Raw genomic sequence first — 24,020 nt, 5'->3', positions numbered from 1 at the left:
AAATAGATGCTTATGATCAGCGCGGGACATACTAAGTCGCGCGCGAATACTACTTGAGAAGTGCGCAGGAAAGTAAAGGGTGATTTTTTGCTGGTATCTTTTTGGCAACACGGCTTTTGACAGATCACGCGTGAATTGTGTCTTGTGTCATTGTCAAACTTGTTCAGTTTGGTTTATAATTTAATCATGAATCGACTTCCAATGTCTAACATTTGGTGAATGAGCGCCGGAAAAGTTGGATGAAGATTCACTTTTTTCTGCGACGAGGCTCATTTCTGGTTGAATGAATTCGTCATCAAGCAAAATTGCCACATCAGGAGTGAGGACCAGCCAGAAGCATTGCGAGAGCTACCAATGCATCCCAAAAAGTCACTGTTGGGTGTGGATTATGAGCCGGCGGCATCATCGGGTCATACTATTTCAAAGGCGACGATGGGCGGAACGTTACTGGGAACGGCGAGCACTACTGTGTGATGATTGACGATTGAACAAAAAGGAAGAATCACTGACATGTGGTTTGAACAAGACGGTGTCACATCCCACAAGGTACGCGAAAAAATTACCAAATTGTGAGCTGCCCTCGGTTAACAGTTTATCTCACGTTTTGGGCCCATCAATTGGCCGCATATATCGTACGATTTAACACCTTTTCTTGTGGTGCCATGATTAGGCTCATGTCTTCAAAAATAAACCAGCAACGATTGACGCGCTGAGCGCCAATATTGAAGCATTTATTCGTGAAATACTGGCCGATATGTTGGAGAGAGTTGTCAAAATTTTACCTTGCGCATGGGCCAGCTAAAGCGAAGCTGCGGCCAACATTTACATGAACTCATCTTCCAATAATAAGTTATATTGATCCTTCTATCGATTCCAATAATGATTTTATCAATTTCTTATTTTTTGTGTTTTAACCTTTTTTTTATAAATATTTTTATGTATAGAATTCCCTCAAATTTTAGAAAAATTTTCCGAGGCCCGGAGGGTCGAGTGTTATTTACCAATCAATTCAGCTCAACGAACTAAACAAATGTCCGTGAGTGTGTGTTGTCAACAAAAAGGTCAAGATCTCAAAGATGACTGGACCGATTTTGATCAAACTAGTCGCAAATGAAAGGTCTCCTCGTCAAACCGTACGCAATTGAATGGTTTTGAGATCGGATGTTTACCTTTTCAGTTATACGAAATTTTATGGCAGGACTGGCTCTGTCTCTGAGCGTATCCTTTTCCAAGCAATCATCTTTTCTGTTAAGTTTTTCATTCACTTGGCTTCTCCAATATATTCTCATTCATTGCTGAACTTAGTTATTGCGGCTTTACGTCAAACCAACTAAAAATTAATAAATCGTAAAAAAAAATTATCAAATTTTATTAACGATTTGTTTTAGTCTTTGCTAAGACGAGGTTAGGAGTTAGCTACGGGTTCGAGTCCCGTCTCTGCGATAACATTTTTGCGGTTTTCATCACATTATGTTCATATGTCAGATTTCCAATCTGTTTCCCCGTTAGCTACTGATAATATTAAATTTTATTAAATTTGCTCGGAGATGGCTCAACTGATTTCTACAAACTTAGACTCATATGAACAGTCCTATGCTCCCATATGAGGTTTCAGAATTTAATTTGTAACCGGTTTCTGGTTCCGGAACAACAGGTTGATATATGTAATGAAATTAAAATAATGTCACTCATTTTGCTAGTAGATGGCTGAACCGATTTCGTCCATCTAACATTCCAAAAAAAAACGTCTTAAGGTCCCATGAAAAACTGCTTGTTTTTTAATCAGATGCGACTTTCGACTCAGAAAATACAGGGTGATTAATGTAAAAATTTCATATAAATTTTGATCGGGTTCACGGATTTTGAGAGTTGACGACCCATTAAACTCATTTCAGTTGTATCGGTATTCGATTTGCGATCCCGGAAGGTACCCAAAAATTTTATGTGGTCCACACTACGATTTTTCTAAGGCTACACTGATTTTCAAAAATCTCTGATCTAAAGAAATGCTTAACAATCCATTGAGTAAATTTAACTGACTTCGGCTACACCGATTCCCGAAAGTATCGGGAATAGAGAAGCTAAAAGAAGGGCAAAACGAATTTAATAAAGAAAAAATCAATTTTTAATAAACTTATGGTAAATATTGGTAAATTTTATCCGATTCCGACTTCCAATTTGGAAATTACAGGGTGATGAGTTTTTGAAATTCAAACCGTCACAGAAGATGACGATACTAAAAAAATCTTCGATGTTGGGCTCAATACTACATCAATTTAATCGTCATACTAATTCATGAACATAGGAACTATTTTTGGTTATGCCGATCTCTGAATATCATTCCTGGAAGTACGATAAATAATGACAAAAACATTAAAGAACTTAAACTTCTACATCTCATGGAATGCTTAATCGATTGTCACATGTTTAGATTAAAAGGCATAATTTTAATATTTCTATTTTCGATTCGTCTTTCAGTTTTAAAATTTTAATTATAATTAATTAAAACGATGGCCAGTAAAATAATTTCATGAAAACTAAGCATAACGAAGAATATTCACGCGAAAAACACATGCTGATTACTAAGAAAAGGTGTCATCTCACTGCTAGGTGGATTAAGAACGTTTTTTTTTAATCAAACCCTATACCACTTAAAAAATCATTTCGTTTATATGTAAAACCAGAGGCCCTGAATCACAGCCATAAAATGTCGGTGCCGATTTTTTTAACTGCTGTACTACAGAAATGGTAGCAAAATCAGGACCGATTTGTTTCAATTAAAACGAAACTTTGTACACATTTTCAGTAAGAAAATGAAAAATTATAAAAAAGGCATCTTCAAATGCATGTGTCGGTTGCAATGTTGAATGCTCTGAACGCTTAATTTTCTCGGAAACTGAAGAAAGAACCCGTCATGCCAATTGATTGATGTATTGAATCGGTTTTGACCCTAATAGCCCTTACACGAGGCAATATTAAAGTGAATATTCAGTATCGTCAATCCTTTGTCAATACGTCATTCCTGTTTATATTTATTTATTTATTTGTCGTCAAACTAGAGTAAACCATTACATGGCATTTTTTAATACGTGTGATACCTTCTAAAATAAACATTATTGTGCATTATGTTCTAGGACCTAGTTGAATTAAAATATTGTTTGAGCTAGGCTTTCGTTATTGTAAAGTCAATTTATTATAAGTTGGCATCATTTGATTTAATGGGAAAAATTTAGCATAATTGGTACGATAATGGTTGATATAGAATATAGCTCGGTTTCGTAATTGCCGGAAAGGTATATAAAAATTAAGTTTAGACAGAAGTGCAGATGAATCAACCCGATGTGTAACGATGTTATGTATAAATGAGAATATTAATTGTTCTCGACACTCTTCTAGTGTGTGGATGTCAATGAGAATGCAACGAGCTTTGTATGATTGTAGAGGAAATCTTGCCCAGCCTAACTTACGGAGTTCAAAAAATAGGAATTTCGTTGGAACTGATTTTATAGGTTCCTTGTGAGTGATTGAGAATGGGGACTGAACAATGCTACAATATTCAAATATAGACCTTACGTAGGCAATATATAATGTTTTAATTGTGTAAGGATCGCGAAAATTACAGCTGAAGCGTTTTATAAATGCAAGCATGTTATTAGCTCTGCCTATTATCGTATTATAGTGATCGATGAAAGTCAGCTTTTTATCTAGAATTACTCCCAGATCTCCAATTCTGATACATCTTTCAACTGTTTGATCGTCTAGTTTATTTGTGATATCTGGAGTGTTTTGTTTTCTACTAAAAACGATTACTTTACATTTATTAACGTTTAGTTTCAAAAGGCTTTTGTTACACCAGACATGGTACGTTTGCACTTCATCTTGAAATACTACCTTATCTGCCTCAATTTTTATTTCTAGGAAGAGCTTCATGTCACCCGCATATATCAAAACTTTTATGTGTTTTAAAATAAGAGATATATCGTTTACGAATAAATTGAATAAGAGAGGGCCTAGATGAGAACCTTGTGGAACTCCTGAGGTTACTAAAACATGGTTGGAGGGAAGGGAAGAAATTAAAATATTTTCGGTCTCGATTCACTTCGGAAAACGTAGTATAGATTTTTTGGAAGTAATTTGCAAATAGTGAAACAACATTTTTGAGGGAATATTATTACATTTCAGTTTATGGTTTACGTAATTGAAGAAATTCTACGGGCAAAATTTGATTTCACTCTTCGCTTTTGAATAGTACTCCTCAGAAGCAATTTCAACTGCCAGATTCAATTGATCACAAGTTTGTAAGTAAGTTTCTAAGTGGACGCTATTACTCTCTCTCTCTCCCTCTCTCTTATTACCTTCTTGCGAACGTTCCTCATTACATTCCGTACAGACTTCTTGGCGACAAGTTTTGACACTTTTTTCTAATCTTTTTCGAACTGTTGAATGGTTTCACCTGCCGATACATGTTTCCTAAGATGTGCTTTCGTTAATGCCCAAAATTCCTCAATTGGTCGAAGTTGTGGGCAATTTGGTGGATTCAGGTCTTTTGGGACGAAAGTGACATTTTTGGTAGTATACCATTCTACCGTTGATTTCGAGTAGTGGTAAGAAGCAAGATCTAGCCAGAAGACAACAGGATCCTTGTGGCTTCGAATCATGGATAGAAGTCGTTTTTGTAAACATTCCTTGATGTATATTTCGCTGTTCATTGAAGCAGTGGTGATGAAGGGTTTCGAAATCTTACCGCAGCTACAAATTGCTTGCCAGACCACAGGCTTTCTTACCAAATTTTTCGACTTCAATCGATGTCTCGGACTTGTTTAAAACTTGCCCTTCTCGCACCGTATAATATTGTGGTCCCGGCAAGAATTTGTAAGCGAGTTTTACGTAGGTTTCGTCGTCCATGATTATGCAGTTCAAATTTCCAGCAAGATTCGTATTGTACTGCTCTCGAACCCACGGCCTAATCGATGCTTCTTATTTCGAACAACGTTTTGGTTGTTTCTGCTTCTTATAGGTTCGGAGATTCAAACGTTCTTTAGCACGAAGAACATTTGACTTCGAAGTGCCCACTTTTTTGGCCACATCCCGAACTGAACCCTCCTTCTTTTGCTTGAACACCTTCAGTATACGTTTATCCAACTGAGGGTTAGCAGGACCTTTTTTTGACCCGTTTTCGGTTTATCCTCAAAGGTGTTATCCTCAGTGACAGTCCGCGTTCTGTGCACCATTTGTACACAATTTTTCGACGTTGTTCTTCTGAAAGTTCACGCAATTTGAAACAAATTAAAGAAAACGAATAAACAACTGCACAAGTGGTTAGAGAAGAGTTTAAACAACAGGACGCAGCCATAAAAATTGACAGATTCTGAACCATTGCGAAATAGCAGCGGATTTTGGTTGCATTCGTTCTGGGAAAGTCTTTAACACTTTCATCCCAGCTCTTTTCTGTAGCAAAGATTATTGCATAAGAACTATTTACTATTTTATTACAAATTTCACTCATTTTCAACGCACTTTCCATTCTATTAAAATTCTGGTCATAAACTTTGACCTTCAATGATGACTTATTAAATTCGCATTCCAAGACCAAATTTGATCACATTTCAAACAGACTTTAAACATTTTATAGCAGAAATTTTGCATATGAGCCCATTTCAAAACGATCCATTTGTTTCTTGGCAGTTTACACTGTGTACATATCCTAGAAACACTAAAAGCAATGTTCTTTAAATTAATATTCATCGGAACTAAAAGTTATGAAACTAGTTTCCTCATAGGCATCTACAATATGAGAACCATTCATCAAATGCTAACCTCATGAAGCATAGGTCTCAGCAAGCGGGCATATTCATGAACTAATGAACGAACGAAGCAGCTCTCCTGGCTTGGGTTGCGCTGTGAATTCTACCTGACATACGAATGTGTGTGAATAGCACAGATAGTGAAACCCTTTCGTTCATATTCGTTGCTTCAATATGCAAGCCCTGGTTGACGCACCTTCTGGAGTCATGGGGTTGCTTCGTAGCGGCGATCGTCGTGAGTCGTTCGCTGGATATGGATTCTGTATCTCACCTCTTTGGAATTGAATGGTAGGTCTATTATTTGCTAATTATTTTCAAATAATATCGCCTCATGTGAGAGCCGCTAATCATTTTGATTGACAATAATATTGATTTGTGGTGGACTGATAAAAGACAAGACAAGAGCGGACAATGTGTGCCTAAAAATTATATTGTATTATTGAATAAAAAAAACGAACACTCAAGTCAGCACACGAGCCTGTCCCCAATCCATCTCACGAGCCTACACACGATTCGACTCGTGAGCTGGTTCTTCGAAGCACACGACTCTTGATCTAGTAGCAACACGAGAGTGTGCTTCAATCTTCGTGCGTGAGTTTTCTGCTAGCTCACGTATTTCGTATTTGAACGAGCCACGAGCTCTATCGATGTGGCTCTCTATTCTTGCTAGCACACGATCATGAGTCTGGTTTGAAAAAGCACAGCGCACGGGCTGTATGAGAACCGGTTCGTGTGGTGAAACGTGTGCTGGGCCATCACTGGTTTTCGTAAAATAAACTGTAAAAAGAGTCATTTAGGGGTTAGCCAAATTTTGTGCTAGGGCACATAACCGTTTTTATTATTTTTACGTTTCGTCTTTGACTCATCAGTGCAGCTGCCGAGTTTGGCACTAAGCAGTTCAATTTGAACTGCTCTGCACTGATGAGTCAAAGGCGAAACGTAAAAATAGTAAAAACGGTTATGTGCCCTAGCACAAAATTTGGCTAACCCCTAAATGACCAAATCTGCATCGGTCAGAAATAGTCGAAAACAGGTTTTCGTTCGGCACGTCAGGAAAAAGACATTGCACTCCGTTGCAAAACAAAAAGTGTGCTGTAAGTAGCAGAAACTTTACGTCTGCTTAGCGGTTCAAATTGAACTGCCGAGTTTCGCACTAAGCAAGTCAATTTGAACTGCTCTGCACTGATGAGTCAAAGACGAAACGTATAAATAATGTACAAAGAGGTTTTTTCAATTCCATTCGTTTTTAGTGTAAATAACACAAAAAAAATCGTACTATGTTCATACGCCAAAGCATCTAGGACCATCTGAGTATATTCTGAGACTACAAAAATCCGTAAGAGATATTCCAAGACCCAATAACTACTTAGAATATTGTCCTTAGAGACTACACTGTAACACAGCAAGAACTACAACGGCTTATATCTATTTTTTTGGTTACTGTCCATATTTTTAGAGCAACACATTGTTTACTTGTTTATTTATAACTGTTCCAGATATACTTTCAGTAATTCAAGAATTTAAGTAAAAACCGATCTTAAGATCTTCAAAAGCAATCAACAGCTTATGAATAATTTTTCAATACTATCATGGAGCTACTAACTGCCTACTTGTATATTTTCATATAATTCAGAAACGTTCACAGTCATCCAAAAAGTTCAGTGAAAACAGATCTCAAGGTACGAGTAATCAACAATTTATGTATAATTTTTCAATGCTGTTCATACTCGCGAAGCTACATACTGCCTACTTGTCTATTTTTTTCTGTTTCAGGAATATTCTCAGTCATCCTAGGACTTCAGTTAATTACGAGTATGGAGCGTGAAGATTAAGTTTTTCAATGTACTTTGCTATTCTGGTAGATCATACGGTCTGAACAGAAGGTAATTTTTGGATGGCATCGCTCATTCACAGTAGGACTATTAATTGCATGTGGTACCACGTGTATGGGTCGAGGAGAAAAATTGCTTGAGCTTGTAGGTTTTAAATCCTGAGCTTCAGGTAGTTTTTGGGTGATCCAGAACATCTACAATTGACCTCTTAATTGTAAGTGGAATCACGAGTACAGACCTTGATCAGTAAGATCGTTATTGCAGTTTGTTATGCTAGTAGATCTTAAGGCCTGAACTTCAGGTAGTTTTTGGATGACCTAGAATATTCACAATAAGCAAATGATTTGCATGTGGTATCACGAACATAAGTCGTATACAAGGGTCTTGATAGTTTACTTGGTTACGCTGATAGATCCTAAGGCCTATACTCCGCGGAGTTTTTCAGATGAAAAAGCACTACCTCAAAACACATTGAATGTGATACCACGAGTATAGACCACAAAAAACTCACTAATGTCATCAGTTACGTTGGTAGACCACAAGGCTTTTATTCCAAGGAGGTTTCGGACGAAAAAAAATTTCCGCAGGCAGTACCACAGTATGTAAATTTTCTAAATATACACGGAACGACCGTAATTAGCTCTGCGCCTAATTCGTATTACTGTTTTTGAATTAGTTGATTTTAACAACAAAATTTCCAAAATAACTATAAAATTAGTTTAAATTTAGAATTTACTGTGCTGAAAAAAACTCTTATTTTTAGAGAATGGTTTTATTTGGCGAATATTCTGGACACAAACCAGCAATATTTCAATCCAACACGAAATTCTCATTGATAACTAATTTTGTTATTAAAATCAGAAAATTTGTTTCTATTTATCTATCACCATCATTACTGAAGGACAGCACAAAGAAAACAAAAATGAAATTGGTTTTATAATTAACAAGTTTATTAGCCAAAAACTCATGAGAAGTGTCAAAACAAAACAATCCATTTAAAAGCTAAAAATGATAGTCTTGTTGAAACTGCTTGCAAATTGTTTAGATGTTTTTCGCATGTGTTACGATATATCCATATATAATTTCTAAATCGATATGTAAAAATGACATAAACTGTCAGTGGAAAGTGTAATTATTAAGAATTTGTGCGCATTTGAAGCAACTGTGGGTAATAATGTTTTTACGCGGAACAGTGTAGTGAGTATCGAATGTTGCACTCTAATTGTACATGTCAAATGATGTTTTTTGTATCTTTCAACCTTCCGAGTCACGCCGTCCTGTGTACTACTTGTATTAGGTTTTTGTTTTCTGAGTTCTCAAAGTTTTCAGTGAGATAGTCAATTTCGCGAAGTCGAATGAAGAAAACAGCAATTGAGAAGAAAAATTTTCAAAAAGAAGTTTATGTTTCGCTTATGTCTTTTTCTCCAATACAACATCGTATTTATACCTGCCAATATAGAAAAGATAATCGTGACTGAAATTTTTGTCGGTAGTCGTGTGCCATCTAGTGGCTAGTAGTCATTACGGTGTTAACGTTTTTTCGATGACAGAGCGCCATATAGCTGAAACTGGCAGAAACCAATTTAACCATTTATGTTGGTTAAAAACAACGTTTTTTTTTATCTAATTCAACTGAAAAATTAGTTGAATGGATATGAAGCGTGCCTTAGCTAAGAAATGACAGCACGTTTAATTGGTGTAATTCAACTAAAAAAAGTAGCCATTTCAACAAATATTTTATTGTTATTAAAGGAATTAGAATTAAAAAATCTAAATTAGCAAAAGTAAGATTTTTTTAGTTGTCTCAAAAAATAACTAACTAAAATCAGAAAATCAACTAATTTTTTCGCCAAAATGCTGATTTCGGTCTTTCCGTGCACTGCCCGAAAAGTAAAATTTTGCATCACAAGTTTGGAGTCAGTTATAGTCAAACTTCTTGAATTTCATTAGATGAACCTAAACACAACTGTTACAAAAACTACATTCAATTGATAAATGAAATAAATTTGGAGTAAAATGCGAATATAATTTGGTAGAGTAACGGCAACCCTGTTCATCTCAATATGCAAAAACTAATTGTCAGAGTGAAATCCGATATCTCTGTTCGATAGATGGACTTTAAGGGTAAGTTGGAAATATGTGCATTCGCTTCGAGTTTTCACGTCGCTATAATAGTAGTGTTGAACAATGTTCGAACTATTCTGTCTGTGGTATTGCTTCTTAGAATCGAAACAAAGATGTTGTATCCGATTTTATCACAATTCGTTGATTCAATGAAAGTCGAGCAATCGGTGAAATAATATGGCGACTCTACTATAGAGATGACTATTTGTACAAAAGGTTTAAGATCATAATCGCAGCTACAAGTGCACGAAACTCATTTCAAATATCGCTTCATTGGATCGAGTACTTTCAGGCAAATACATTTATTGCAAATCCATTCACCTTCAGCATCAATAATAGATACTTGATACATTTGGAGATTTTATGCGTATTTTTCTCAAAATGACCTCCAAACGTCTTCATTTGACCCAGATACGATCCAAATTATATCAACCCGTTCGAGACGTCTTTGGGCCTATTTTTCTCTAAACATCGGTTTGTGCAGAGTACTTCGAAATTTCAATTTATTATGTGGCTATGAACACTTCTGTCGCTTTTACGTACATCATCGAACGGGATTTGAGAATCACCACGTTGACATTTTTTTCCTCTTTTAAACGATTCATCAACTTTCTCACAAACTGAAAAGTTTCTGCGATCGAATTAACAGTCATGGCCACATTATTCTGAAACCATCTTTCACATAGGTCGTTTGATTATTTTGATTTTGTGAGTTTAGTGAGTTCTCCTAAACAGCTGTAGATGTAGAAATAAGGGAAACAAGTGCCAAACGCACAAAAACAAATGTGTAAGGTACAGGAACAGGTGCAGAAAGTACAGAAACGCGTACAGACATGAGAAAATATTGAAAATACTAGAACAAGTGCAGAGAGGACAGGAACATGTAGAGAAAGCACAGGAACAAACACAGAGTATTGAAACTGATGTAGAAACTGATACATACAATTCAGAATCAAGAGCAGAAAGTACAGGAACAGGTTCAGAAATTATAACACTAAATACAGAAAGTACAGAAGCAAATGCAGAAAAAAAGTTCAAAGTTGAAAGGTTAATGGCAAATGTTATCGAGGGAACTCCCACTGATATGTCATTTAAATTTAAACGTAATTTTCCCATTCGTTTAGCTTTTATGTTACCGTCAATAAAGCACAAGGGTAATCGTAAGGAGTTTGTGTCATGAGGTTTGAGTTATTACATGGAAAATTGTTGTGTACCGAAAATGGAGAAACAAAAAATGTTTTTTGTCGCAGAACAGTTATTCTCAAACTGTGGCTCCGTCTTTTTGACAATAACCATTAAAATTGATTGAAAGTAGTTTTGATTTATTTAAATCGGATCTATTATTATTGCGCTACGAAGTGTGCAGGGGTCCTCTAGTTTATCATAACTAAGTGTTCTTAGAATTTTGAAATTTTGCTTTGCGAGCTTTAATTGGTTTTTGAAATGTATAAACGGTTACTGATCCGTTCCACGGGGATGATTTTAGAACTGAAAAGTACTGTTTGTAGCAGAATTTCACAAAGAATCTGAAAATGCAACTCCAAATTATTAAATATTAGCTAAAACAATCGAAATTTGAAAAAGTTTGCTTGCGCGCTGCTGTTTCGTATTGAGGTGGTGTGAGAAATGCATGGTGGGCACGGTGGCATTATATCGTGAGCAAAAATTACATATAAAATAATGACGCAAATTTATGCAGCATTGGGTTTTGTGTTGAAATAAAAACGAGTTGAATACAATACAATGTGTATTGTAAGAAATATTTTATTTTCTAAGTAACTGTCATTTATAATGCTAATAATGTCCAATTCTGTTGAGTTCAATGCATTGATGTTGCTGAAACAATAAAGCTTGGTTGTGTAATATCGTATAACAGGTATTATTTTAGATTGTAGCAATTTTTATAGCAAAACTATAACTTCATCATTGACAAGCTACTGAATGAAATGAATACAAACCAAGCATTATCGTTTATTAACATGTGATGCAAACAATATGATAAACATTGAGGGTCAGCTTAGAGCCAGTCAGCATGAAAAACTTATTGGAATTCAGAGGTTTTTCAATTATTATGAATACAATGAATCAACGCTTGATTTTCCTTTCAAAATCGATTGAATAGTAATGAAATAGGAAATAACTTTATATTTAATTTTGTGCCCCAAATATGTGCTTGAGAAAAGATTCACTAAATAATTTTAACTGCATGGTAAGATGAACTATTAGTTATAATTGGAATTCCAATAATGTAATCTATGAAATTATTAAACTATTGATGATTTCTGGAGATCAGAGGACATTTGATCTTCGGTTCGTTATCGTTGAAATAGACATTCGCAGCCGACTCATCGATCCTATTGACACAACAGAAATAATACTTTCTACTTATTTGAAGATGATAATGAAAGTTAATTAGAATGGAATATATTGGCATTGAATGTATTCGATAAGTAAATTCGACCGCGCTCTATCATGCGAGTCAAGTAAATATTTTTACGTAAATTCTATCTCATCGGCGGGAAGGGACTGGTGAACGACTGGCAAAGATATCGAAAATACTTGAATGTTGTTTCGTCTTCAATCGTTCTTCTGAGGGAGAATCCATGCTTGCTACTAAACTCAGGCATATACATGGTTAGCAAGTTGGTCAATACATATACATATAGCCTCATGTTAGTCATTCATAATTACTCATGATTTATAGCTCTAGTGTAAGAGTAATCACTAACAATAACGATTGAATTAGCATATATTCAAAGTGTGAAGGATTCAAAAATCCATTACGTCCAGTCTTTTTTACAAGCCAATATAACGAGAAGTAAACCCACTATTCAAAAGTCATCAGTTACGCGATCATATACTGATTCCGTTTTTCCAGAGGGTTCTTGGATGCTAGATTCTATAAAACCATACAATTCCGTAATGTACATTTCATAAAATCCAATTCACTGAAACAGTTTGGATTGTTTTTTATATGAGCAAAAAAATTTTTTTATGCGATCATCGCGAAAATTATATAGAAAATCGTAATATTTTAACACTAGTAAAGAGGCCCCTCAAGACCTGAGAGTCATATGCGTAATTATTCAATTACATCTCATTACATCAAAAGAGAAGTAACTCCAAGGTTTGGCTTTGCTTTTGGGTTTTAAACATGGTTTGTTGAATTTTTATTGCCGATTTTCGAAACCAAAGGGCTGTCAAAAATTAGAATCCAAAAAAAACCATCAGCAAAGTTACCAAGGATTATCACCACTATCAGCATCTTCCAAAGTATCGAATGCTACTCTGTGACATCCGGACAGCGATATTTTGTACGTGCAGCACACTCAAAAAAGTTAAAAAATCGCATAAATTAAAATTTGATATCTCGAACCCTTTTTTTTTCCCGCGTGGAGGAGGCCTATCGCGCAAAACAAACAAAACAGCGGAACGGATAGGCGTTCGGTCCCCGGGCCGGCCGGGGTCTGGAAATTATCAATTTGTGCCTTCAGGTTGCCAAAATTTATTACCCTTTTGCGTTGGTTCGTAATCAGTTTCGGTCTCGAGTCCTGCGTGCGATGGTAGGAAAGGATTGGCATGCTCACGCGTATCACTTTCCGCCGTTTGCTAATTTAGGACCGCGCGCGAAATCAACGAAACCGATTCTCTCATTGTTTGTCGGATGCTGCTGGAAGGGTAAATTAATTGCATGCATCAGCAGTCGGAAACTTTTCGCTGATGAATGCGCCCGGGATTCATCGAAATGGGCGCGTATCCTAAAGTGTATAGCGATCTCCGACAGCCACTTGGAATGATACTTTCAGCGTTTTGCTGATATTCGTGTTCTCGAAAAGCAATCGTTTCATTTATCGAAATGTGCAGATCTTGAAAAATTACTTCCCCATGTGCATCGACGTCGTTTCGACCGGTGGGTGGATAAAGCCTGGGAAGGAGGACTGATAGGAGAACCGAACACGCGGGAAGTATCATAAAAGCTCGTTATTCGTCCATGGGAGGGGTCATAAAGCGGAATCGAACATCGGAATAACAGCTCAATATAGAGCGATTAAACAAACATTACAAACCTTCTTTTTTTGCTGAGGTCGGACTCGTAAGTTTCGCGAAACTTGGGGAAAGGGATGCGCAATATTTGCGAAAGGAGACAGCCCAACTCGAGCATTCTTGAAATTACTAATTTAATTAGATTTTTTAGTCTGCATAGGTTCGATGGAAAAACGTATTTGCAATTTTTATGACTGTCCATTTAACATAATTAGTTCTGAAAACTTCCACTTGTACAGTTGTGGCATTTGCCATTCCTTGACAAACCATTTCTTCTACCGCAATGCCTCGTTCCATGACTGAATGAGCATCTCTGGGTCGGAACGTCCCACCCGAAAAGACCATCATCGAACATGGGGCCGACACGATTTAGCTGCCACAAGTGGACCAACGCAGTGCAATGGTCGAATGCCGATCGGTGCAACTCTCGTAATCGTAAATTCCATTGACGGCTGGGTGGTTCTTCACCATAAATCGTGCCTCGCGCGAAAAGGTTCGCGAACCAAAAGGCTCTCTCATCATTTGTGTCCTATCTGTGATACTGACTTCAATTAAATGCACCTCTTCTCTGGCGAGCTTTCGTAAGTTCCCATGCTCACCTTTGCGCCATGGTCTAATTGTTTGGAGGATTCTTCGGACCAAGGGTTCAGTGGAAATCTGCACAAGACGTACTGTGAATGAAATATGTTTTGGGAGGTTTTCTTTTTTGTGTGGTTCCTGACGGACTTTTCGAGGTAAAAGCACTTTCAAAAGGGAGTGGAAAATATAATTTATGGCTTTTATTGAATCTTGCGTCCATCCGCGATTATCATTTTAATTTCATAGCAATTGAGCGATTTGTGATCGCTTCTCGTTGATTTAGCGATGCCTAGTAAGTCCGATGAATACGATATGAATTCTATGGCCCTAATTGTTAAATATTTGAATATGAACTACGAGAAGAAAAAAAAATTTTTGACAACAATTATATATTTTTCGGCACGCCCAAGTGCATTAGATCTATCTCTTTGCTCAACATCAATTCGACTAGATTGCACCTGGAAAATACTGCCTGATTTACACGGTAGCGATCATTTACCAATCATCATCTCAATTAGCAGTAGCAATTGCATTGCTACTTCCGCTAGTATTCCATATGATTTGACAAAAAATATCGACTGGATTAAATACCAAAGTAGTATCTCTAGTATTTTGAATTCAATGGAAGAGCTCCCTCCACTTGAAGAATATGACATCCTCATTTGTTCGATTCTGGAGGCAGCAGAACAATCCCAAACTAAACGCTTTCCTGGGCCAACGACTAACAGAAGGCCTCCCAACCCCTGGTGGGACAAAGAGTGCTCAGAGGCTAAACTCGCAAAACAAAATGCTTGCAAGACGTTTCTAAAACGGGGAGGAGGAACTCCTCAGAATTTTGAAAAACTTATGGTTTTAGAAACCAAGTACAAGAGCATACTTCGAGCCAAAAAATGTAGCTATTGGAGACATTTTGTCGAAGGTTTGTCAAGAGATACCTCAATGAGCACTCTTTGGAACACGGCCAGACGAATGAGGAATCGTAACGTGGGCAATGAGAGTGATGAATACTCGAACCGATGGATATTTGACTTTGCTAGGAAAGTATGCCCAGATTCTGTTCCTACGCAGAGCATTATACGGGAATCTCCTCCAAATAATGGTTTTATTAATAACCCATTTTCAATGATGGAATTTTCTATAGCACTCTTGTCTTGTAACAATAACGCTCCAGGGTTGGACAGAATTAAATACAACTTGGTGAAGAATCTGCCCAACCTCGCAAAAAGACGTTTGTTGGAATTGTTCAACAAGTTTCTTGAGCAAAATATTGTTCCACCTGACTGGAGACAAGTGAAAGTTATCGCCATTCAAAAACCGGGGAAACCAGCTTCCAATCACAACTCATATAGACCCATTGCGATGTTGTCCTGCATCAGAAAATTGTTCGAAAAAATTATGTTCGTTAGCTCAGCAAATTCTCCTTTTACTGTAAGGTGCTACTCCCGCTTCTATTACATTTTGCCAACTGCCGTTTATAGTAGCCAAATAACCTTTATTCTTGCACTCTTAATGTACGCTTCTTATTGACAAACGAATGTTTAACCTTTCTTTCGGTAGTTATTACTAGTATTTTATTAATAATTCTAATGTATAAATAATTTCACGGTTAAATGAATAAACTTTGAGCCACATGCTCATGCTAGTCTTCTTGCCTGGCGCCCTTTTAACACTGACTCTTTGTCGTGATTATTTCACCTAAATACAGCAGACATCCGATTTTGTGAATTGTAAATGTTGCTTCACCTTGCGGAAACGATCAGTTGATCTTTCAGGGTTGCGCTTCATAGCAGTGTGGAAATGCATTGGTCCGCATTTACTTTACGATCACATCTTCGTACATCCTCCTCCCCGCTGAAATTACTATTTCTGAAGAAGTGCGATACTGCGGTATGAATCGACGAATCAAGGATTATCCTTTCCGTCGGCAATGTGATTAGTTTCTCGATTATGGATTGCATGAAAGAAATAAAGATCAAGTAGATCCAAAATAAAAGTTTGAACATATGGACAGGTCCTCACCTGGACTCTGTATGCAAGAGCCTTATATCTTTGTTTTTACTGACTGATTTGGCATGAAGAAAACCTTGAATGACATCATTTGTTGAATGTAGATGGATTGACTAGCTAGGAACGTCTTCCTCTAATATTGATGGTGATTGACGAAATTTGCTATAACTCATTCTGTCGGCTCAGGGTGTAATGAGCCAATTGGTAAAAGGCATAGTTTCGAAACTGGGCGAGTGATGAGCCCCCGAGAGGTTTGTAGGGTAACTACTCTTACTACTCCATCCGGTCCAGGATGCAGCTCGTGAATTCTGGCGGTAGGCCACCGCGCAGGTGGAAAACTTTCGTCCATGATGACGACCAAACAATTTTTCTTTAAAATAACTGGTGGATTGCACCATTTGGCTCTAGGTTGAAGAGTTACCAAATACTCGCGATGCCAACGATTCCAAATCTGCTGTACCGCCTTTTGTGTTAGCTGCCATCGTGTAAGTCGGTTGCAAGGGATGGCATCAAAATCGGTGTCCGGAACTGATTTTAGTGCCGATCCCACTAGAAAATGACCGGGAGTTAATGGTTCCATGTCCGAAGGATCCTCACTTAGTGGTGTGAGTGGACGCGAATTGAGACAACACTCAATTTGAACGAGAAGAGTCTCCATATCGTCGAAAGCTAGCGTGTACCCACCAAGCACCCTAAGAAAATGTTTCTGTGCAGAGTGAATCGTCGCCTCCCAGAGTCCACCGAAATGAGATGCCTTTGGCGGATTGAAGTGCCATCGAATTCCATTGTCATTGCATTCGATGGAAAGTTTATCCTTGAATTCCTTGTTTTGCATAAAACGCCGTAATTCATTTGCCGCTCCAACAAAATTTCGACCGTTATCTGTATAGACATCTGAACACAGTCCGCGTCGTGAGACAAACCGCCGAAATGCTTGCAAAAATTTACTTGTACTCAAATCCACGACTAGTTCCAGATGAACTGCCTTGGTGGCGAAACAAACAAACACAGCCACATATGATTTTAACGGACTGTCTCGTCGATGTCTTGGCTGAATGCGAATCGGACCCCAAAAATCAATGCCTACCACGGAAAACGGCCGTGATGCAGTTACACGAGCAGCTGGAAGCTCGGCCATAAATTGTTGAATTAATTTGGGACGGGCTCGTACACAAGTAATGCACTTGTGCACAATGTTTCTGGCTGATTTCCGTATGCCCAATGGCCAATATCGTAGTCGAACAGTGTTAATCATTAACTGAGGCGCAGCATGCAACAGTCGAAGATGATGGGACAACAGAAGTAATTTCGTGAGTGCGTGAGAGCTTGGAAGTAAAATTTGATGCTTAACATCCTCTGATAGATGTGACTGTCCCAATCTTCCTCCTATTCTGATTACCTTGTCGTTTGAAGATATGAATGGATGAAACCATCGTAATTTTAAGTTACTCAAAACCGTATTTCCCTTTGACAGACATTTCCAATCTTCCGAAAAACATTGTTGTTGCACTAGGCGAATCAGTGTATTCTCCGCCTCCTTGAGCTCAATTGTTTCGAACCAACCAGTGATCCTGTTGTTCTTTGGTAGCCTAAGGTTTTTTCGAAATCGAAACAGATACGCGGTTATTCTAATTAATCGTTGATAACAGGAAAACCTTGAGCAATATTGATCAATGAAGGAAATTGATTTTGAAGTGCAAATTGCAGCAGATTCAAGCTTGCGTCGCTCGAGATCTGTAGTTCCTTGACAATCCTTAACTACACTTTGATTTGGCCACTCTTCTATACCGTTAGTTGCCCACGACGGACCGTGCCACCATAATGTACTATTGAGTAATTCTGGCGCAGAACAACCTCTTGATAATATATCCGCCGGATTTTCATAACCCGAAATGTGTCTCCAAGTACCATTTTGTGTAGCGTGCTGAATTTTTGACACTCTATTCGCTACAAACGTCGTCCAGGTCGAAGGTGCTGCCTTCAGCCAACAAATAACAATCGTAGAATCCGTCCAAAAATAGGAGTCACATGATAAACAAGTAGCTGATATTATTTTCTCATACAGCTCTGCTGAGAGAAGAGCACCACAGAGCTCTAAACGTGGAATCGATTGTTTTTTAAGTGGAGCTATTTTTGAACGCGAGGTAAGAAGAGCAACCTTGATTCTTCCACTATCATCGATCGATCGTAAATATGCACAGCTACCGTAGGCTCTCTCGGAAGCGTCCGAAAACATATGCAATTCTATTTTAACTGCCGTGGGCAAAAGCACAAAGCGATCTACCCGAAGTCGATTGAGCGACGAAAGTTCCGAATGGTATTTCTCCCACTGATCGTACAAGAGTGGTGGTAGTTCACGATCCCACTGCCATATAACTCCATCGTCATCCATGAGTGACCAGAGTGTCTGCATAAACGCTTTCGCTGTTACAACGACGGGCCCTACCAATCCAAGAGGGTCAAAAATCTGAGCAATATACGACAAAGTCAAACGTTTCGTTAATCTTGTTTTTTCCAACAACGGAAGCTGAATTTGATACTTTAGGCAATCGCTCATCGGCTCCCAGTGCAAACCGAGCGTTTTAATAGTTTTGTATCTATCAAGATCCACCATTCCGTGAATCGCAAGGTTTTCGGGTGGAATTCCCGCAAGAACTATTTTGCTGTTTGATGCCCATTTCCTCAGTTGAAACCCGCCAGCAGCAAGCAACGAGTCTAATTGCTTGCGTAGCTCGATTGCCTCTTCTTCTGTTGCAGATCCAGAGTAAAGATCGTCGACGTAAAAATCTGTTTGAGCTGCCTTTGCACCGATTGGATACTTGTTTGATTCATCTATGGCCAATTGCTTTAGAACACGAGTTGCCAAAAAGGGAGCAGAAGCGGTGCCATAAGTCACCGTTTTAAGCTCAAAAGTTTGAATGGGTTCATCTGTTGCAGATCGCCAGAATATTCTTTGAAAGTGAGTGTCGTCTGCATGTAACATAATTTGCCGATACATCTTTTCGACGTCCGCAATCAAGATGATTGGATTAATTCGAGCACGAATTATTAACGATCGCAGGTCCTCTTGTACAACCGGTCCGACTAAAAGCGCATCATTTAGAGATAGTCCGGTGTTCGTTTTGCAAGAAGCATCAAAGACAACACGAACCTTTGTCGTCGTGCTGCTTTCGCGAATTACAGGATGATGGGGCAAGTAATAGCATGAACTCAAATCATTTGCTTCATCTAAAACCGGTGACATATGTCCTAATCTAAGGTATTCATTCATGAATTCTCGATATTGACGACTAAGATCAGGATTGCGAGCTAAACGATTTTCTAGCAAATGAAATCTCCGCAATGCAGTTTTTCTATTTTCTCCCAATCGCTCAATCTGACGATCCTTGAATGGAAGTCGAACTGTATATCGTCCGTCAGCATTGCGCTGTACCGTCTGTTTAAATATTTCTTCGCATTTAGTTTCCGCTAATGAATAATTACTAGAATTTTTGCCTTCCTCAATAGTCCAGAACCTTTCCATTGTGGTCTGAAGATTGTCAACAATTGCTAAATTGCAGAGTGCGGAATTGGCGACAAACTCGCCTCGCGCTTTGCCGGACACAACCCAGCCAAACACCGAATTGATAAGTAACGGGCATGTGTCGCCTAGATAAATACGACCAGGAACAGAAAACAAATCAAAAAATATCTCGGCACCCAATACAACATCTATTGCACTAGGCAAGTTGAAGGCTGGATCGGCTAGTGTAATTCCTTCGGGTATTTTCCATGTAGTAGTGTCAACGTTGAGTGACGGGAGATCAATAGTGACCTTCGGTAGAATCAGGAGTTCCACATTCGCGCAAAATTTCGAGTTTCTCGATTTTATTAACGACTGGAATTGATATTTGACTGTAGCCGACGACTTTCCAATCCCAGCTATCGGTAAATCAACGCTAGTTTGTTTCACCTTCATCATTTGGAATAATCTTTTCGTTGCGAAACAACACTCACTACCCGAATCTAACAATGCGCGCGCCAAGTGCTCCTTACCAGTATCATCAATTAATATAATTACCGCAGTTGCAAGTATTATTTTGGTTCGTCCTGGGATTTGTGAATTACAACTGGTAATCCCGGAGTGTGCAACGGTAGCAGTTGTCGTTAGACGTTGACTAGACGTGTTATTTACAGATGCTGGTATCGTTGTGCTGCCTACCATTGGATTAACAGCAGCACTGTTCGACGAATTTCCAGTATTAGAAATAAATTTTGTGCACAGTAAGGTATGATGCCTAGATTGGCATTTCTTACAACAACTCTCCGAAGCACATTCTCGTGCGAAGTGTCCTTTTCTGAAGCAGTTGCGACATAGATGGTTTCGCTTTACAAGTTTTTCTTTCTCATCGACTGGCAAACGAGCGAAAGTGTAGCATTGGTAGACAAAGTGTTCCTCGGAGCATGCGATGCATTTTCGGGACCGATTATCCTGGAATGCTCCATGTGTTCCAAAACGAGGCTGAGTTAGTTTTCTATTTTGCGTTTGTTGCTGCTGTGTGATTTCTACTGGTTTTGTGGCTACTTGTTGCAAAACATTGACTCTTCGTTGTATGAAATCAGTAAGATCTCTGAATTTCACAGTTTCATGAGCTGCAGAATGTTCCTCCCAGTCGCGTCTTGTTACTTGATCTAATCGGCTGGAGAGAAAGTGAACTAGAAGCAGATCCCAATGCTCGGTTTGTTCTCCTAACTGTTTTAACACCTTGACATTCGCTTCGAATTGCTCGACTAGTGAGTGTAGATCGGTAGCTGACTCGCGACGTAAAGGTGGAAAATCGAATAAAGCTTGCACATAGTTCCGCTTCAATACAATTGGATTCTGGAAATGATCCACCAGCAAATTCCATGCGACAGGGTAATTTGTAGCGCTAATCGGTATAGTTTGAATTAATTTTAAAGCTTCTCCACTGAGTGACGAGCGGAGGTAATAAAACTTTTGGATGCTCGACAAATCGGATGAGGAATGTACTAACGATACAAATAGATCGTGGAAGTTTAACCAGGCTTCGAATTTTCCATCAAATATTGGTAGTTTTACATCCGGTAATTTTACTCTGTTCGTGCTATTTACGACTGGTGTTGGTGCTGCTGTTGGAATAGCAGGAACCTGCTGCAACAGAAAACCTTTAACCCTATAGAACGATGACTCGAACTCGGCTCTCCCCTTTAAATATGCTTCTAAAGCATCAGGTGCTTCATCTGTAGTTTCTAACTCAGCTTGAACAGAGTTGAACTCTGCCCACAGTGAAACGACCGCTTCTAGTCGAACTGGTACCTCAGCGATATCTCTCTCAGCGTTGTAGTCAGCAACAAATTGTTTGATCAAATTGAAAGACGTTGTTATACTGCGGCGACGGGTTTTTAAGTTACGCAATTTTCGCTCCAGTCCAGACATGATACGATGATAAATCAGGATCTATAATTTGAGACCAGGTAGCTCGGAATAGAAAAAGATAGGGAATTGGAGCGCTAATTACCTGACCCAGGCAATTAATTGCCTTGTATGAATCAAATATCTCCTGTCAGCTACTCTGAGTTGGTTTCTCAGACGATGATCGATTGTTTCCACGATTGAGTGTGTTGCGATGAATTAGTATAGAGGTGCCATGCAAGCAAAAGACCCGGTAGAATGACCACAAACGGTGTATGAATTTGGAATGCCACTAACCTGATATATTGTATAAAATGTGCCATAAATAGTAGTTAATAAATCGAATCCGAAGTTGCCGTTTTTTTTTTTAAGATGGCGGGAAGGTAGCGTCAGGTACGATGTATATGAAATAGACGTATCTTCAGTTTGTTTTCCGGATAAACGATCTCAGTCGTTAATAATCCGGCTCGAAGGACCAGATGTTCGTTAGCTCAGCAAATTCTCCTTTTACTGTAAGGTGCTACTCCCGCTTCTATTACATTTTGCCAACTGCCGTTTATAGTAGCCAAATAACCTTTATTCTTGCACTCTTAATGTACGCTTCTTATTGACAAACGAATGTTTAACCTTTCTTACGGTAGTTATTACTAGTATTTTATTAATAATTCTAATGTATAAATAATTTCACGGTTAAATGAATAAACTTTGAGCCACATGCTCATGCTAGTCTTCTTGCCTGGCGCCCTTTTAACACTGACTCTTTGTCGTGATTATTTCACCTAAATACAGCAGACATCCGATTTTGTGAATTGTAAATGTTGCTTCACCTTGCGGAAACGATCAGTTGATCTTTCAGGGTTGCGCTTCATAGCAGTGTGGAAATGCATTGGTCCGCATTTACTTTACGATCACATCTTCGTACAAATTATTCTACGACGTCTCGACACTTGGGTCGAGACGAACGGTTTGTTGTCAGATACTCAGTTTGGCTTCCGTAGAAATAAAGGGACGAATGATTGCCTTGCATTACTTTCGTCTGACATCCAAATTGCCTTCGCTCAAAAGCAACAAATGGCATCTGTATTTTTAGACATTAAAGGAGCATTTGATTCAGTTTCCATTGATGTTCTTTCAGACAAGCTTCACCAAAATGGACTCCCAGCGGTTATAAATAATTATTTGCACAACCTTTTGTCAGAGAAACACATGCATTTTTCACATGGCGATTTGGCAACACTCAGAAATAGTTACATGGGTCTCCCGCAAGGCTCATGCCTCAGTCCGCTCCTCTATAATTTTTACGTAAATGACATTGACAGCTGTCTAGTAACCCCATGTACACTAAGACAATTGGCAGATGATGGCGTGGTTTCAGTTACTGGACCCAAAGCTATTGATCTGCATAAACCATTGCAAGATACCTTAGATAACTTGTCCGATTGGGCTGTTCATCTTGGTATCGAATTCTCTGCGGAGAAAACAGAGTTAGTCGTCTTTTCAAGAAAGCATGATCCCGCGCAGCTTCAGCTCCATATGATGGGAAGAATGATCCAACAGGTTTTAACTTTTAAATACCTCGGGGTGTGGTTCGATTCCAAATGCACGTGGGGAGGACACATTAGGTTTCTGATAACAAAATGCCAACAAAGAGTAAATTTTCTTCGAACAATAACAGGATCTTGGTGGGGTGCTCATCCGGAAGATCTAATAAAATTGTATCAGACAACGATACTTTCAGTGATGGAATATGGATGCGTTTGCTTTCGTTCCGCTGCAAACTCTCATATTATCAAACTGGAGCGAATTCAGTATCGTTGTTTGCGAATTGCTTTAGGGTGCATGCATTCGACACATACAATGAGTCTTGAAGTTCTGGCGGGAGTTCTTCCATTAAAAGATCGATTTTGGGAGCTTTCATCACGCCTGCTAATAAGATGTGAGGTGCTGAATCCCATGGTAATTAATAATTTCGAACGACTAGTCGAGCTTCGATCTCAAACAAAATTCATGACAGTATATTTTAACCATATGTCACAGGAAATCAACCCTTCAAGATATATTCCTATCCGTGTCAGCCTCCTAAATGTCCCTGACTCAACTTTATTTTTCGATACATCCATGCAGCGCGAAGTGCGTGGAATCCCGGATCATCTACGTTCGACGGAAATCCCAAAAATATTTTCAAGTAAGTTCAGGCATATTGACTCTGAGAAAATG

General features: G+C 38.5%; 1 protein-coding gene across 1 annotated transcript; it reads right to left on the bottom strand.

Moving 5' to 3' along the window:
• Window positions 1–6,306: 6,306 nt before the first annotated feature.
• On the bottom strand, window positions 6,307–20,594 carry LOC131428715 (uncharacterized). The gene is made up of 2 exons (XM_058592762.1): window positions 18,596–20,594; window positions 6,307–6,581 (listed from the first exon to the last, which is right to left on the bottom strand). Exons 1-2 carry the CDS (start codon window positions 20,592–20,594, stop codon window positions 6,307–6,309), a joined length of 2,274 nt encoding a protein of 757 aa, XP_058448745.1.
• Window positions 20,595–24,020: the final 3,426 nt, after the last annotated feature.

Source organism: Malaya genurostris, chromosome 2 (genome assembly GCF_030247185.1).
Source record: "Malaya genurostris strain Urasoe2022 chromosome 2, Malgen_1.1, whole genome shotgun sequence".
Classification (NCBI taxonomy): Eukaryota; Metazoa; Arthropoda; class Insecta; order Diptera; family Culicidae; genus Malaya; species Malaya genurostris.
This window is presented reverse-complemented; position numbering and strand designations above follow the sequence as displayed.

Bases quoted from the DNA above. Each gene is read 5' to 3' on its own strand.
- LOC131428715 (XM_058592762.1), bottom strand. From the start codon at position 20,594: ATGGTAGGCAGCACAACGATACCAGCATCTGTAAATAACACGTCTAGT. The intron at 6,582-18,595 runs GTAGCTGTGCAT...CTCTTTTTACAG, and splicing joins CGCTTCCGAGAGAGCCTACG to TTTATTTTACGAAAACCAGT.